This window comes from Cervus elaphus, chromosome 12, assembly GCF_910594005.1.
Source record: "Cervus elaphus chromosome 12, mCerEla1.1, whole genome shotgun sequence".
Classification (NCBI taxonomy): domain Eukaryota; kingdom Metazoa; phylum Chordata; class Mammalia; order Artiodactyla; family Cervidae; genus Cervus; species Cervus elaphus.
The window spans coordinates 17,145,448-17,161,975 of NC_057826.1; the positions used below are offsets into that span (position 1 = coordinate 17,145,448).

General features: G+C 35.2%; 1 protein-coding gene across 6 annotated transcripts in view; it reads right to left on the reverse strand.

The window, feature by feature from the left end:
• The window catches only part of LIN52 (lin-52 DREAM MuvB core complex component), a 109,402-nt gene that overhangs the window by 19,299 nt on the left and 73,575 nt on the right, over positions 1–16,528 (reverse strand). Inside the window, exon 7 of one of the 6 annotated variants that reach the window (XM_043920350.1) lies at positions 4,800–5,045. The exons of the other annotated variants lie outside the window; for them this stretch is intronic. Within the exon in view, the coding sequence (XP_043776285.1) occupies positions 5,009–5,045 (37 nt within the window). The 3' untranslated portion in view covers positions 4,800–5,008. Of the gene's footprint in view, positions 1–4,799; positions 5,046–16,528 lie in introns of those variants that run through there. 6 annotated transcript variants of the gene reach the window in all.

The following is a 16,528-nucleotide window of genomic DNA, read 5'->3' on the forward strand; positions in this document are numbered from 1 at the left end:
TTTTAAAAGTTTTATTTGGTAAAATTTTTTTTGGCTGTACTGTGGGTCTTGTGGGACTTTAGTTCCCTGATCAGGGTTCAAACCTGGGCCCTCACTAACAAGAATGTGAAGTCCTAACCATTGGATTGCCAGGGAATTCCCTTAAAATTTTTTTCAGCTTTGCTGAGGTATAATTGACAAATAAAATGGTAAGATATTTTAAACATAGTACATTGTGAAAGAATTTTCCCCCACCAAGTTAATTAACAGCTATTGTTGCTATTTAGTTGCTATGTCATGTTGGACTCTTTGTGACCCCATGGACCATAGACCGTCAGGCTTCTCTGTCCATGGGATTTTCCAGGCAAGAATACTGAAGTGGGTTGCCATTTCCTTCTCCTCCCTTAAAAGTTTAAATGTCTTTATTTCTTATTCAAAAGACATAATTTATGGAATCCAGGGTGGAGGATACTACCTTAATGAGTTAAAAATTCTGTGATTCTAAGATCAACCTGAACTAATTCTACCTAAAAACCACATTTTAGATTAGTCTTTTCCTCTCTATTCATGTTGGTTCTAATAAACTAGCAATCCTGTAACCAAACAAACCTAACACTTATTTTTTTGGACAGTAGAGAAGCATACTAAAAAGTTTATTTTAAATAAAGACTATTTATTAAGTCCCTAGTAATCTAGTTCTGATTTGATTGAGGAGTATTATTTCTAATAAATCAAGAGTTGAGTCAAAGGCCAGAAGACAAAGTGAATAAAACACTTAAATATTCCTAACATTAATCACATTCTTTGAATTACTTTCTTAATGATTGCCCAAGTTCAGCTTGAGTTACTGGGTACATTCACTTCATCTGTATAATCAATGATGTATCTATCTCTGAGGTTAAATGTCAATAAAGAAATGAATCTCTATGTGCCAGAAGCATTCTATTCTTCCAAAGTTTTACTCTACGCAAAACCAAAATAAGAATATATGACCAAGGTTAAAAACAACAAAACATCAGACTTCTTTGGTGCTCCAAGAGGTTAGGAGTTTGCTTTCCAATACAGGGGACGTGGGTTTGATCCCTGGTTGGGGGACTAAGATCCCACATACCACAGAGCAACTAAGTCCATGAGGCGCTACTTCTGAGCCTGCACTCTCTAGAGCCCATGCTCTGTAACAGGAGAAGCCTACGTGCTGCAACTAATGAAAAAGCTCATGCGCAGCAACAAAGACCTGGCACAGGCAAAGCAAAGAAACAAAAAAAACCCCAGAAGGTATGACCTATTGTTGTCAGTTAGCCATTATAGTCAGCCAACTGTAAACAGATTCACAATATGCTATTCTTCTCCATTCTAGCTCAAGATATGAAATATCAAACTCTAGAGTCCTTCGAAATGGAATCCAATACTGAGAATGATGAAATAAAAAAGACATGTTTTTGCTTACTCAGTTTCTGAGTGACTCAAGAAGACAAAGGAGAGATCAATAAATGGTTAAGTTATCTCTAAGTTTAAGCAAAATGTATTTAGATATTATTGGACTATAAAGAAAGCTGAGCGCCGAAGAATCGATGCTTTGAACTGTGTTGTTGGAGAAGACTCTTGAGAGTCCCTTGGACTGCAAGGAGATCAAACCAGTCAATCTTAAAGGAAATCAGTCCTGAATATTCACTGGAAGGACTGATGCTGAACCTGAAACTCCAGTACTTTGGCCACCTGACTTGAAGAACTGACTCACTGGAAAAGACCCTGATGCAGGGAAAGATTGAAGGCAGGAGAAGAAGGGGACGACAGAGGATGAGATTGTATCACCATCATCAGCTGAGGATGGCATCACTGACTCGATGGACATGAGTTTGAGCAAGCTCCGGGAGTTGGTGATGGACAGGGAAGCTTGGTGTGCTGCAGTCCATGTGGTCGCAGAGTCGGACATGACTGAGTGACTGAACTGAACTGATTTACATATTGGGTGATATACATTGTACTTACACCTAGTTAAAATTATATCTGTAGAGTCCAATGCAAAACTTACACAAACACATCCCACATCAAAAGAAAGTTTAAAAACCTGCACACGAATGTTCACAGCTGCATTTTCATAATAGCCAAAAAGTGGACATACCCAAATGTCTACCAACTGATGAATAATGTGACATATGCATATAATGGAATATTATTTGGTAATAAAAAGGAATGAAATCCAGAGGCAAAAAGTAGGTTAGCAATCACTTAGGGCTGATTAGGGAGTGGAACTGGGGGAATGGGAGTGACTGCTAATGGTTATCTGGCTTCTTTTTAGGGTGATGGAAATACTCCAAAATTAGATTGTCACAGCAGTTGCATACTTCTGTGAATATACTATTAGGTTGGTACAAAAGTAGTTGTGGTTTTAGACTATGAATTTTAAATCATTATAACTAGGCTCAAACACATCTTTATTAATCAAAATAGGAACCATTATAATCAACACATTCTTGCCAACAATAAATAAATTTATTACTGTAGCATAAAAATCTGTGCTTCGAAATTCAATGAACTCTTGGAAAAAATTTTCTGCATTCTGCTGGTTGTAGAAGCTTTTTCCCTGCAAAAAGTTTTGAGATGCTTGAAGAAGTACATGGTAGTCAGTTGTTGAGAGGTCAGGTGAATATGGTGCATGAGGCAAAACTTCATAGCCCAATTTGTTCCACTTTTGAAGTGCTGGTTGTATGATGCTGGGCCCTTTCTGTTGACCAACGCCAGGTGCAGGCACTGCAGTTTTTGGCGCATCTTGTCGATTTGATGAGCATACTTCTCAGATATAATGGTTTTGCCAGGATTCAGAAAGCTGTAGTGGATCAGATGGGCAGCAGGTCCACCAAACAGGGACCATGACCTTTTTTTTGGTGCAAGTTTGGCTTTCGTAAGTGCTGTGGAACTTCTTTTCTGTCTAACCACTGAGCTGGTTGTTGCCGGTTATGGTATAAAATCCACTTTTCGTCTCACATTATAATCTGATTGAGAAACTCTTCATTGTTGTGTAGAATAAGAGAAGACAACACTTTTAAACGACGACTTTTTAAAAATTTCCGGTCAGCGCACGAGGCATCCATTTATCAAGCTTTTTCATCTTTCAAGTTTGCTCCAAACGCCAAATGACCATAGAATTGATGTTGAATTCTTTGGCAACTTCTGTAGGTTTAAGAGGATCAGCTTTGATGATCCTCTCGGTTGTGGTCAACTTCTGATGGCCGGCCACTACACTCCTCATCTTCAAGGCTCTCGTCTCCTTTGCAAAACATCTTGAACCACCACTGCACTGAATGTTCATTAGCAGTTCCTGGGTCAAATGCACTATTGATGTTGTGAGCTGTCTTTGCTGCTTTATCACACATTTTGAACTTGAATAAGAAAATTGCTTGATGTAGTAGAAAACCTTTTGTATACATATATATACATAAATAGTATGTATAATATATATATTTTAGAAAACATGAATTTTGGCCCAACTAAAAAATCTATGACATTTTGATTCTACTTATTTGACTTAGTATGAACAGAATGATAGATTTCTAATTTAAAAAACCAGATACGCAGCAAGCAACAAAGGTTTACTGTATAGCACATGGAACTATAGTCAATACCTTACAATAACCTGTAATGGAAAATAATCTGAAAAATAATATATGTGTATGTGTATAACTGAATCACCTAGGCATGCACCTGAAACACTGTAAGTCAACTATACTTCAATAAAATATATATATTAAGAAAAAAGAAAGAAAACTGCTCGAATCTGCTTTTTGTCTAACATTTTTTCCCTAGTCTAAAATAAATAGAAATAAACAGCAAGTAATAAGTCATTAGCAAAAAAACACAAAGCAAGAAATACACATTAAAATGATGTATAACATAACCACATTTACTTAGAATGTATTTCAATATCAAAGGCCAAATTGCAACAATGTAAAAATTGTAATCACTTTTGTGCCAACCTAATAAAAACTCACTGTACACTTTAAATGGATGAATTTTATAATATGTGTAAAATATCTCAATAATGCTGTTTTCATTAAAATCAGTGGTGTGTAAGAGCTGTGCAAAAATTAAATGCAGAAGTATAAAAAGTCCTTTGAATTCAAGTGAAACTCATGATAAAGAGACTCCACACAGTGAAGAAACCAGGTAAGAGAACCTGGGTTTCTCTACTAGAGGCTCAGGCATCCAGTTTCTACCTCCACCCTGAGGCACAAGTAAAAGAGCCCTTTCCTCCTGGCTTTGTTCTTGGTAAAGAACTGACTGAAAATCTAACCAATCAATGTCCCTGATTTTAAAAAATCAAATATACTTCAAGAAAAAATATACTTCATTAAATTCAATTGTTTAATTTTAGATTAATATCAGAATTTGTATTTATGATGTACTTTTGAAAGCAAAGACACTGTATATATTTTGAATTAAAATAAGTATGGTACTTGGATTACTTAGACATTATGAATAACTATTTGAAAAATGTTCCTTTTGTTTAATGACTAAATATTCATCTCAGAAGTCAGAATGCAATTAAATTTAATGTAAGTACATTAGATTAATGCAAATGCATTAAATGCAGAAACATTTAACAAAGCTATATACGTAAACCTATCAAAATTCATAGACTGAAAGATTAAGATTTCTATGAAAACTAAGTGATCCTCAGTACATGTAAATAATTGGTTAAATGTAACAACTGAATTAGCAATCCTAACACAGATCATGAACAATGTAGATAATTTCACTTACACAAAAGCATTTAATTGTAGACTTTTCATGTGCTCACTACTGTGCTAGTCTGAAGGTAAAAAGAATACTGACTTTTTAATGCTGGGTATTTAGAAAAATGGTACTGATGAACCTATTTGCAGGGCAGGAATGGAGACGCACACGTGGATAATGGACTTTCCACACAATGGACACTCTGGTGGAAAGAGGGTGGGACGAATTGAGAGAGCAGCACTGAAATACATACATTACCATGTGTAAAACAGACAGCTAGTGGGAAGTTGCTGTATTAACACAGGGAGCTCAGCCTGCTGCTCTGTGACAACCTAGACGGGTAGAATGAGAGGGTGGTGGTGGGACAGAGGCTCAAGAGGGAGAGGATATGTGTATACTTATGGTTGATTCACATTACTGTACCGCAGAAACCAACACAACATTGTAAAGTAATTATCCTCCAAATAAAAATTTTAAAAATAAATTTAAAAAAGAAATCAATAAAAAAAAGTAAGTAACACAAAGATATGCCACTTAGCACAGGAAATTATCTACATCATCTTATAATAACCTATATTGGAATACAAGCTACAAAAATACTGCATCACTATCCAGTACACCTGAAGCTAACACAATACCGTAAATCAACTATACTTCAATAAATAAATAATGATAAGCAAACAAACATTTTTTAACTTATTTTGTTTTTTCGGTCATGCCATGTGGCATGTGGGATCTTAGTTCCCTGACCAGGGGCTGAACCTGCGCTCCCTGTGTTGGAAACACAGTCCTAACCACTGGACCGCCACAGAAGTCAACTGGTTCATTCAGTATGCATTTATTGAATACAACTTCATACAGGATTGGTAATGCTCACTTTTTTGCAGTTTCATCTTTTGGAGAGATTAAAAAATTAAGAAAATCAGTACACGAGTGATTTGTATAGTATAAGTTCTCACAGAGACCATAAAAGCCTCCATAATTGTCTCACTAGTTACTTCGCTGCCCTTCAGTCCTGTGTGGCCATTTGAGTAGGATCATTTTCTGATCTGAACACATCCTTTTACATTCTTAATATATCTGCAAAGCAAAGTTCTTACTTGTTCTAATTAGTGCCATCTTTCCTTGGTACTGACTTGACATTACACTTCTCACCTCTTGCTCAAAACAAATTGTAACCTGCTCCACACATTACATAGAAACTGCTCAGCCCTAAATTCCACCTAACTGGGCATCACTGTAATGTTAACATGTTTATTCTACATCATTCAAAATTTAGAGCACCCAGTGAAAAGTCTGTGCTGAACCACAATGGCTAACATTTCTTAATGGTGATTATATGTTGGATACTATTCAAAGCACTTAACCCACTATTATTTAAAATCATCACAATACCCATAAATAGGTGCCATTTACCATCTCCATTTTACAAATGAGGCACAGAGAGGTTAAATAATTGACTCAAGTTTATACATCTAATTAGTGGTTGAGACAGGATTAGAATCCACATATAAACTTTAGAATCATTTAGCTTTCAATTTCTTAACAAGACTTGGTAGGATTTTGATTGGAATTGCATTGAATATACATAGATAAATCTAGAGAGGATTAACATGATAACAATATTTGGCCTCTGATCCATAAACATGGTATACATCTCCATTTATTTAGTTCCTTAATTTCTTTCAGAAATGCTTTGTAGGTTTCAGTACACACATCTTACACACACATGGCTAAACTTACTCCTAAGAATTTCATGTCATATTTGTTTTATTTTTTTATTTTTTTTTCATTTATTTTTATTAGTTAGAGGCTTCGTATTTGTTTTAAAAACTCATTTACCAATTGTTCGTTGCTGGTATATAAAAATAAAACTTGATATTTGTAGTTTGATTTTGCATCCTGAAATCTTGCTTTAACTCACTTATTGTTTCAAGAACTTTTTGGCAGATTCCATAGTTTTCTTTGTAAACAATCATGTCATCTATGAACAAAGACAGTTTTACTTTTTCCTTTCCAATATGTATGCCTTTGATTTCTGTCTCTCCTTATTTTACTAGTTACTCCATCATAATGTATTATTATTATTTTGTATATTGCCGGAATGGACTTGCCAACATTTTGTTGTGGATTTTTGTATCCTGTGATCATGAGGTAGTATCTGTAGTTTGATTTTCTAATCTTTGTTTGATTTTACTGTTAAGATAGTGCTGGGCTCATAATATGAGCTGGGAAATACTTTCTCCCTCTCTATTGTTTAACTCTTTATTAATTGTTTACTATAATTTTGTATCTATATGAGATGTTCACTAAACTGATTGTGGTTATCATTTCATGATATATATAAAAGGTACACCTTCAACTTATTCAGAGCCGCATGTCAATTATAGCTCAATAAAACCAGAAGAAAAAAATTTAGTAGAATTTATTAGTGAAGCCATCTGGGTTGAAGTTTTGTTTGTAAAAAGGTTTTTAACTACAAGCGCATTTTTTAAATTAGATGTAGAGCTATATCTTCTTGAGTCAATTTTAAAAAGCTGCATCTTTCAAGGAATTTGTCTATTCCAACCAAGTTATCAAACTTATTGGAATAAATTTATCTTATTATCCTTCTAGTGTCTGTAGGATATGAAATGATACCCCTCCTTTCATTTCTGATGTTGGTAATTTGTGCCTTCTCTCTTTTACTTGATCAATCGAGACAGTTATCCACTTTATCTTCTCAAAGAATGTTTTTTTTTAATTCACTGATTCTGCTCTTATCTTTTGATGCATTGGCCCTTTTATCCTTTATGAAATGCTATTCTTGCTCCCTGGTAATATTCCTAGCTCTGAACTCTACTTTGATGTTGGTATAGTCACTCCAGCTTACTTTTTATTAATGTTTGCACAGCCTATCTTTTTCTATCCTTTTATTTTTAATGTATCCATGTATTTACATTTAAGTTTATATACAGCATATAGTTGAGTCTTGTTTTTTTTATCCAATGATAATCCTTGTCTTTTAATTGATGTGTTTAGACCATTTATATATTCCTCCATCTTTACTGAGAAATTTTTGACATATATGTAAGTTTAAGGTATGCAATGTGATAATTAGATACATGTATATATTGCAAAATGATTACCACAGTAAGACTAGTTAACATCTCCATCTCCTCACATAATGGCAATTGTGTGTGTGTATGTGGTGATAACATTTAAGATCTACACTCTTTTAACTTTCAAGTACATTTGATCATTTATGATTCCTATTTATGATTTCATCATCTTGGTGCTAATTCTATTTGTCCCATATGTTGTTTGTTTGTTCCTTTTTTCTAGTCTCCTTCTGGATCAACAAGGTGTTTTTTAGTATTCTATTTATATTTCTATTATTGATTTGTTAGCTATGCTTGGAATGCCCTTAAACATTTCCTGTAGTGTATGTTTCTTGGAGACAAATTATCATGGCTTCTGTTTGTCTAGAAAATATCTTTATCTTGCCTTTATCATAGAAGAGTATTTTAGCAGGATAGAAAATTCTAGGTGGACAAGATTTTTTTCTTCTTGCAGTATTTTAAAGATTTCATTCCATTATTACTAGTTTGTATATTTTCTGATGAGAAATCTACTTTCATTCTTTGTTCCTCTTTATGTCTTTTTTTTCCTCTGCCTGCTTTTAAGATTTTTCTCTTTATCATTCTTTACTACTCAACAATTTACGATATGTCTTGGTACAGTTTTCTTCATGTTTGGGATTGAATGACCTTCTTTATACCATATTTGGAAAAATTCTGGCCACTTGTTTCTTTACATACTTTTTCTGGATTCCATTCTTTGGGACTCCAATTACATAGATGTTAGACTGCTTGATATCATTCCACTGAGGTTATATAATTTTGTTTCAGCATTTTTCTCTTCATGCTTTATTTTAGATAGTTTATATCCATTTCTATAGTTTTTACTGCTATTCAAGTTGAGCAGAATTGCTCAACTAATTTATTTTTAAGTGAAATTCATTTGGTTTTATGTATATCATATGGATTTTAACAACAGGCGTAAATCCAGAAGGGGACAACATAGGGATGAGATGGTTGGATGGCATCAGGGACTCAACAGATGTGAGTCTGGGCAAATTCTGGGAGATGGTGAAGGACAGGGAAACCTGGCATGCTGCAGTCCATGGGGTCACAAAGAGTCAGATATGACCAACCGACTGAAAAACAACAATAAATCCAGAATGCTTATTATCTTTCCTGTGGTTTGTAGAAAGACGACTGGGTTTTTTAAAAAGGAAAAGGACTAAAGATTATTCAAACTTAGAAGAGGAAGGAAGAGAAGGGGAGCTTATGGTATGTACTATTAATTATTCATTTTTATTATCAAGTCTTATGTTATCAAAAAGAAAAACTTCACCACTCTGTAACTTTTCAACCTCTTCTGTGTTTCATCAGAAAGAAAATGGAACATTTAAACTCCAAAGCAACTTCTAAAATGTTAAACAGGATACTTTAGAGTTTATCTCACCAAGAATTATTTTTTTCTTTTGTTTTGAGGTTCATAATTTGGCAAGAAAAGCGCTATAAATTCTGACAGATAATCAAATAAATTCATATTCACCACAGATAAACACAAAAAAGAAAAGCTCATCAGTAATTATACTTGAAAATGTGTATTAGATATAAAAATTCTAAAAATGTGAAATGGGCTGATCTTAGTGTAATTTAGATGAAAAATACTTAAATTTTCGGAGGAGTGTTAATTGGCTGTATTACCTAGCTTTTTACAAGAGGGCAGCAGGAAGCTTTCGATGTAATGAAAGTCCTAGTTGAAAGGTACAATGGAATTTCAAACTATTACATAGTATCTATATATAAAAATATACACATATAATTTCAAGCTTTATATTTTATAGATTGGGAAAATCTATAAAAATCTTAAGAACACAAAGTTTTCTGGAGGTTCTATAACCTATTTACCTATCTTTATAAGAATTTATTAAGTTATCAAAGCAAATAGCCTATAACATAAAAACTTTGATTCTCTCCTATGTATATATCTCTTTAGACTAATTTTGACAATATAGAAGATAATCTAAGAATGTTTATAGTAGATCAAAGTAAACAACCATTAAGACAAAGTATGACAAGTGCCATAGACAGGAAAAGATTAAGTATTAATACTACATGAGTCCAAACATGGAAACAGCACTAGTAAGGACTAAAAGTTCACAGCATTAAGCTTGAGTTGGGTTTCAAATGTGAAGGAGATGTGCACAAGTGGAAAGCAGGGGCCGAGGCATTCCATATGGCAGCCAAGAAATGGACAAAGTCATATTGTGCTTTGGGAAAGAGAAATGAGATACCAACTTCAGAAATACTCACAACTGAAGATTCAGAGGAAAGCATATAACCTGGAAGTACAGGTTCCCAGAAGTCAGAGAAGTGTACAAAAATTAATGAGGCTAGAAAAGGCTGTTGGACAAATCTAAAGTTAGATATTTAATTTTAAAGAAACTGCACAGCACAGGAGGGGCACATGATTTGATAACTGAAAAACTTGAGGTTTTTGGTTGATTTTCAAGTTCATTTTGAGATAACTCCAGGAAATGCAAGTACTAACCAAGAAACAAAAACCTCAGTTTCTATTATTAGATGCAGATTCCAGATCAAAGGAAACAACACTGATTGCTCAGGAATCAGTCCACAAATAAAGTGCTGTATTCAATTTTCATTGTTATATTATAAGCAAAATGCTGGTGACCTAGAAGCTATACTCAGAAAAAAAAAAAAAAAGGAAATCAGAATAGTATCTCAAAACTGCCACAACAGGAAGTTAAAGACTGGTTTTATTTATCTCTCCCCTTCAAACTTCCTTTATCTTCTGAATCCCAATTGTAGGCAATAAGAGCAAATCTACCAAGTCACCCATATTAGAAACCTGGGAAGATCATGCTGGATCCATTCACTCCCAACTTCAACTTGTCACCAAATCTTGCTGAGTCTCTAACCCAAAAGTCTCATTTCAGTCACATTTATTGCCTCACCACTGCTTTAGTTTAGGTCTTCTCCATCTCATCCCTGCATTATTACTGATAAACTAACTGATCTCCCAATTTCAACTTTACTCTCTTAAAAAATCACTCTCCACATGACAGCTAAAGTAACTTTTCTACAGCCAAATCTAACCATATTATTTGTTTAAAAAGAAATCTTCAATCACTTCCAATGATCTTCAGAATAGTCTTTAAGTCGTCTTTCATGTTTACGAGGTCCCTGTCTACCTCTATGTTTCCTTGTTCATCAGATTTTTACTAAGCATTTATTAACATTACGTGCTAGGAAATATGGATACAAGGATGACTAATTCAGAAAAGGTACTGTCACTCACAGAGCTTGGTCAGGGACAATGTCATCTCCTGCTAGTCTCCTATCACTCCAGGTACACAGGGACACTGGCATTTCCTTAAGTGTACCATCTGAATTCATACCTCTGTGCCTAGGTATATTATTCAAATTACTTAGACTGGCCCATAGTTTCTTCTGTATTCCTATATTGTTTTATATCCATCTGGCAATTTTTTAAGCACTCTTCAAGACTCAGATTCAAGCGTCTCTGTTCTATGAAATCACAGACAGGCAGAGTTGTTTATTTCCTTCTTCATGTCAGCCATGAACCACAAACTTCTTTTACACTGAACTGCTGCTATTGCTACTGCTAAGTCACTTCGTGCTAAGTCGTGTCTGACTCTGTGCGACCCCACAGATGGCAGCCCACCAGGCTCCCCGATCCCTGGGATTCTCCAGGCAAGAACACTGGAGTGGGTTGCCATTTCCTTCTCCAATACATGAAAGTGAAAAGTGAAAGTGAAGTCGCTCAGTCGTGTCCGACTCTTAGCGACCCCATGGACTGCAGGCTCCTCCGTCCATGGGAGCTTCCAGGCAAGAGTACTGGAGTGGGTTGCCATTCCCTTCTCCGTTACACTGACCTACAATTGTTGAATTACATGCATGTCATTCCCTGGGAAATGACTTATTCACAGATGTCTACTTTATTTTTGAGGCCCTAGAATCTAACAGTGTCCAAAGCATAGAGCATAGAATAAGCTCAATTGATAACTGTGAACAGAATTCTTAACTCTTAACTGTTGAATAGAGATCACCTAATTCTAAACAGTATCTGGTAATATCCTAGAGCTGGTTGCAGAGCTCTGCCTGAGAGTTCCCCATGATGGCAAACCTGCTACTTCTTGAGAGTCCATTTAATTTCTGGACATTTGCAAAGTATATCCTTTAATACTGTGGCAAAAACAAAGCTAACAAGCCTCTTTCTAACTTCTCCCCATTGTTCCTAACTGTCCTCTGGAACAGGACATGGATAAACGCCCTTGTTTAGTCAATGCAGACCAAATGGGATGTAATGAACCTAATCAAAAGTAAGGAAAAATAGGTGTATTATTTGTTGTTGTTTTAGGAAAGACTATGACAGCTGTTCCTTGAATACTTTAAGAGTAATAAAACTAACCCCTTATCATCTTTCTTGACACTAAGGTTCTGTTCAAACCCAAGAGGTTTATAGAAATTGTGCAATTCTTTTGTACTTGCAGATATTCAGTAATTCTTCAGATAAAACACACAATAAGGAGAAACAGCATGTGATTCTACAGCCAAACATGGATGATCCATTAAGAAGACAAGTGACAGCTCAACTCTCTCTCCAGGAACATTTGTCACCTACGCCTTTATCCTTCAGGGATTTGAGTTGAATGACATTTGCTGTAGGTTGATAATTAGTTTTTCTTTCTTTCTTTTTCATTTTTTTTAAAGCATAGGAAGCCAACGTTGGCTTCTTCCCCATGAGAGACACTAGCCTGAGTGGTTTTGGAAATATACGCCTTGATCAGATTTGCACTATGACTCCTGAATACATGAGCCATCCCAGCAACACCTGCTCTCCTGACAGGTCATCAGGGACTGACAGGAAAAGGATCCATCAATTCCATTCTCCCCAGAGAGATCACCCAGACCTAGTGTTAAATGTACAGTTCAATGACATGTTAAAAAGTAAAATTCCACCCACCAAAACCTACCAGTTACCAGAGGTCAATATTTAAAATGAAGACCCTAATAATGGAAATTAGCATAAAATTTATTTATTTTTCCCAACTGGACTGTAATCCAACTAACTACTCAGAAAAGTACCACTTATATCAAGAGGAGAAAGATGGAAAGGAATGAAACTCCTAATTAAATTGTGTCACCAATTTATTGCTAAGGGTGTGAGTTTTGGGTTCTATTTCTCATGATGGAGTAGAAATACAATTGCTTCTTACCCTAAAACTGTGAATTAGTTATTTTGGATTATAGTAAGTTTGGGCATGTGATTTTATAACATAAAAACTGAAAATATGTAAGCAATCACATTTTCATTCAAAGTAATTAGCTTCCTTTTCATCAGCAAACGGAAGTATAGATCCTTTATATTTGGCCTATTCATACACATTTCCTGTTTTGGTTTCCACTTATTTTCCTATTAAACATTACTTAGCTTTCTCTCTCTAAATGTTACAACATAGTCTCTGTCCTTTCTACTATATATTCCATCTATTTTTAATGATTAACCTATTTTTTTAAAAAGCTGAAGTTATACAAGTCTCAAAAAAATCAAATCTATAAGGTTTGTTATGAAAAACTGTAGTCCTCAGTGGGAACCATTTTTACGCTATTTAGCCAATTGTTTTATATTACCTTTGTCTTTACATGATTAAATAAGATGCCTGTATTACTATTTCTCGATTTTTCGATTTGGGGCATTATCTACAGACTTCTCCCAATATAGAAAGTGATGATTGACTTCTTTTTTTTTTTTTTTTTAATTTTTTTTTAAAATATCTGTTTATTTACTTTTTGGCTGCATTGAGTCCAGTTGTAGCTCGCAGGGTCTCTCGTTGTGTCATGCGGGATCTTTTACTGTGTTACATGGGCTTAGTTGCCTGGAGGCATGTGGAATCTTAGCTCCCAGACCAAGGATTGAACCCATGTCCCCTGCATTGGAAGGTGGCTCCTTAACCACTGGACCACCGGGGAAGTCCCGATGATTGACTTCTTTTTCCCATCCTTCCACCTTAACTCTTCACAATACAAGCATCTATCTCCTATCTTCTGAGAGTTATATAACTTCACCTAGATTAATATTCATTTTCTACATTATTATGATTATATGAAAGCTACTTAAAGCTAAGCCATAAAATAAACTATGATTATCTCTCCTTTCTTGCATATTTTTTGTTTTCCCTGAGTTTTTTAGGCTGCTTAGTTTTCTGTGTATTTATCAGACTGTAACTGCCTGTTGTTGAAATCTTAAGATATTGAGATGTATCACATAATTTAACAATTTCATCTTCCTGAAGAAGTCCCCAAGATGGTCTGTCCTCTAGGCCTGGTGCAAAGCAACCACCCTCGATTCCTCCTCTCTCATCTGTTTTCTGTGTCCTGAGTCACCTTCTATCTTGGCTTATTCCCTTGTTTGGCTGGTGCATGACTTCCAATAGTCTTCTTCTTCCTAAGAATTCTTCTTCCTAAGAATTTATGGGAGGTCAATTTTTTGAGACCTTCCATGTGGAAAAATGTCTTTATTTCATCTTTTCATTTGATTTGGTATTCAAAGTTGAAAATAATTTCCCTCAGAATTTTGAAGACATTGTTCCAATGGTCCCCAATGTTGAAGACATTTTGACTTCTATCCTTTGTATGAAACCTGCTTTTTCGTCTTCTCTAGAAGCTTCCAGGATCTTCTCTTTTCCCTCAGAGTTCTGAAATCATGAAATGATGTACCCTGGATTATTTTTATCTATTTTGGTGGTACTTGTCACAACCTTTCAGACCAGAAATGTACTGTTCTTCAATTTGGGGGAAAATTTTTTTGAAGTATTTCGTTAATGATTTCCTTTGTCTTTTTCTCTCTTTCTAGAATTTTTATTATTCAGATTTGGGGCTCTGATAGATTGGTTCTCTTTTCTCTTTCATTCATGTATTCCTGCTCTGTTTTTGGAAGATCTCCTTAACTTTAACTCTGAAAATTTTTGAATTTTTCATTTCTATCATATTTTTAAATTTCCATGCGCTCTTTCCTATTCTCTGTATGGTCCTTTTTAATAGCATCTGTTCTTACTACATTTGCAATACCTTATGTCTGAGAATATTAATTAGACAGAGTTGCACAGGCTATTTTCTCTTAGTTGATTTTTTCCCATTTGCTGTCTAAGGTCTTTTTTTTTTTTTTTTTTAATGTTAGGGGCTTTTCTCCAATGTTGATAATCTTTGATTGTTTTTTCACGTGTAAGAACAAAAGACTAAAAAGCTATTTGAGAATTCTGAGTATAGGAGCTGGGCATGTCAACTGAGCTTCACTGCAGTGTGACCCAGGCTTTTTAGTTGTATAACTTTCTGTGTCAGTGCTTTTATTCTTCCTGGGCTGATCAAATTTCCCAGCAGTCTCTTCCAGCCTTCAGACTGAAAGCCTGGCTGTGGAGGAAGGGAGGAATCTCAGCATACATCAGGCACAGTTCACTACAGAACTTCCATCCTTGGTTGGTTCCAATTGAGAAACCACTTTGTTTTACCATCTCTAGAAAATAAAGCTCTAATCTTCTGTGGGGTAGAATAAAGCAGGTGACATGGGCATCTGACTCCTTCTTAAACAGACTTTAATTAATTGCCCTATTTAAACTATCCCTCCCTCCACCTGGTACCAATCTTTAGCCTCTTGGAGTATTGTGAAGTGTAGATTGGCTTCATTTCTGGCTTTTCTCACTTCAGAGTTGTTTTTCTTAGATCTCCTAGGTTCACATGCCTACTAGTTCCCAAAATTTTGCTGTTGCTGACCTCTTTTCTGTTTTCTCTTTACAGGATTACATTTTTTTTTGGGGGGGGGAGGGTTTGGGAAGGGAAGGACAACAAATATGTGCATTAAAATCATCATTACCCTAGAAGCACTCTTTCCAAATTTATTTTCCACTATAGATACTTCTAGCTTTCTCCATGATTCCAACTGTTTTGTCATGCTCCCCACTCCTACCTTGGTTCCGTCTTTACATTCCTAGTGTTAGTTATAGTCTTTAAAGAGCAAGAGACAGTAAATAGCTTCTGAAAAAGTAGCAATGAAGACGAAATGGCTAAGGATCCATTTGAAGGCTCTGTTTCTGTTTCTCATTTATAAATAAAAGATTCCATCTATTTAACAGGCTTTTGGACACTATTGGTTTGTAATATACAAAAGTAACATAAAGTATGGTCCCAGACAGCAAGGCTCTTACAATTTAGTTGGGACAACAAGCATCAATAATAATTGGTTGCTAAAGGAAGTCAAGAATAGAAGGCTCAAGGTGACTAAAAACAACTGGGAGAGAATTATAACAGCTCAAGAAAAATGAAATGATTAGAAGATAGTCATAAAGGAAATTAGGAAAATTCAAAGTGGTTAAAAGGTTGGGGCAGTCATGTTCTTTTCGTATTCATGATTTGTCTTCCAATTACTATCAGATTTTTTTTTGCGGGGGGTGGGGGGGAGTTTGTTAAAACCTATTGATAAATATTTATTAACCCCCTTTGTAAAAGGTAGCTAACAGGACATTTACAGCTAGGTCAATCACTGGCTCACATGGCACTGTCTAGGTGGTGAGTGCTACCCAGCCAACTACAAAAGTTACAGGTGTTCTCTACTTTGAGAGAAATTAATATCTATTAACAAGACAAAAACTATTCATGAGGCAAAATGAAATAATTTACTTTGTAAGATTTAACTTTCCACAAAGCTTTCACTCTCCATGCCTGTT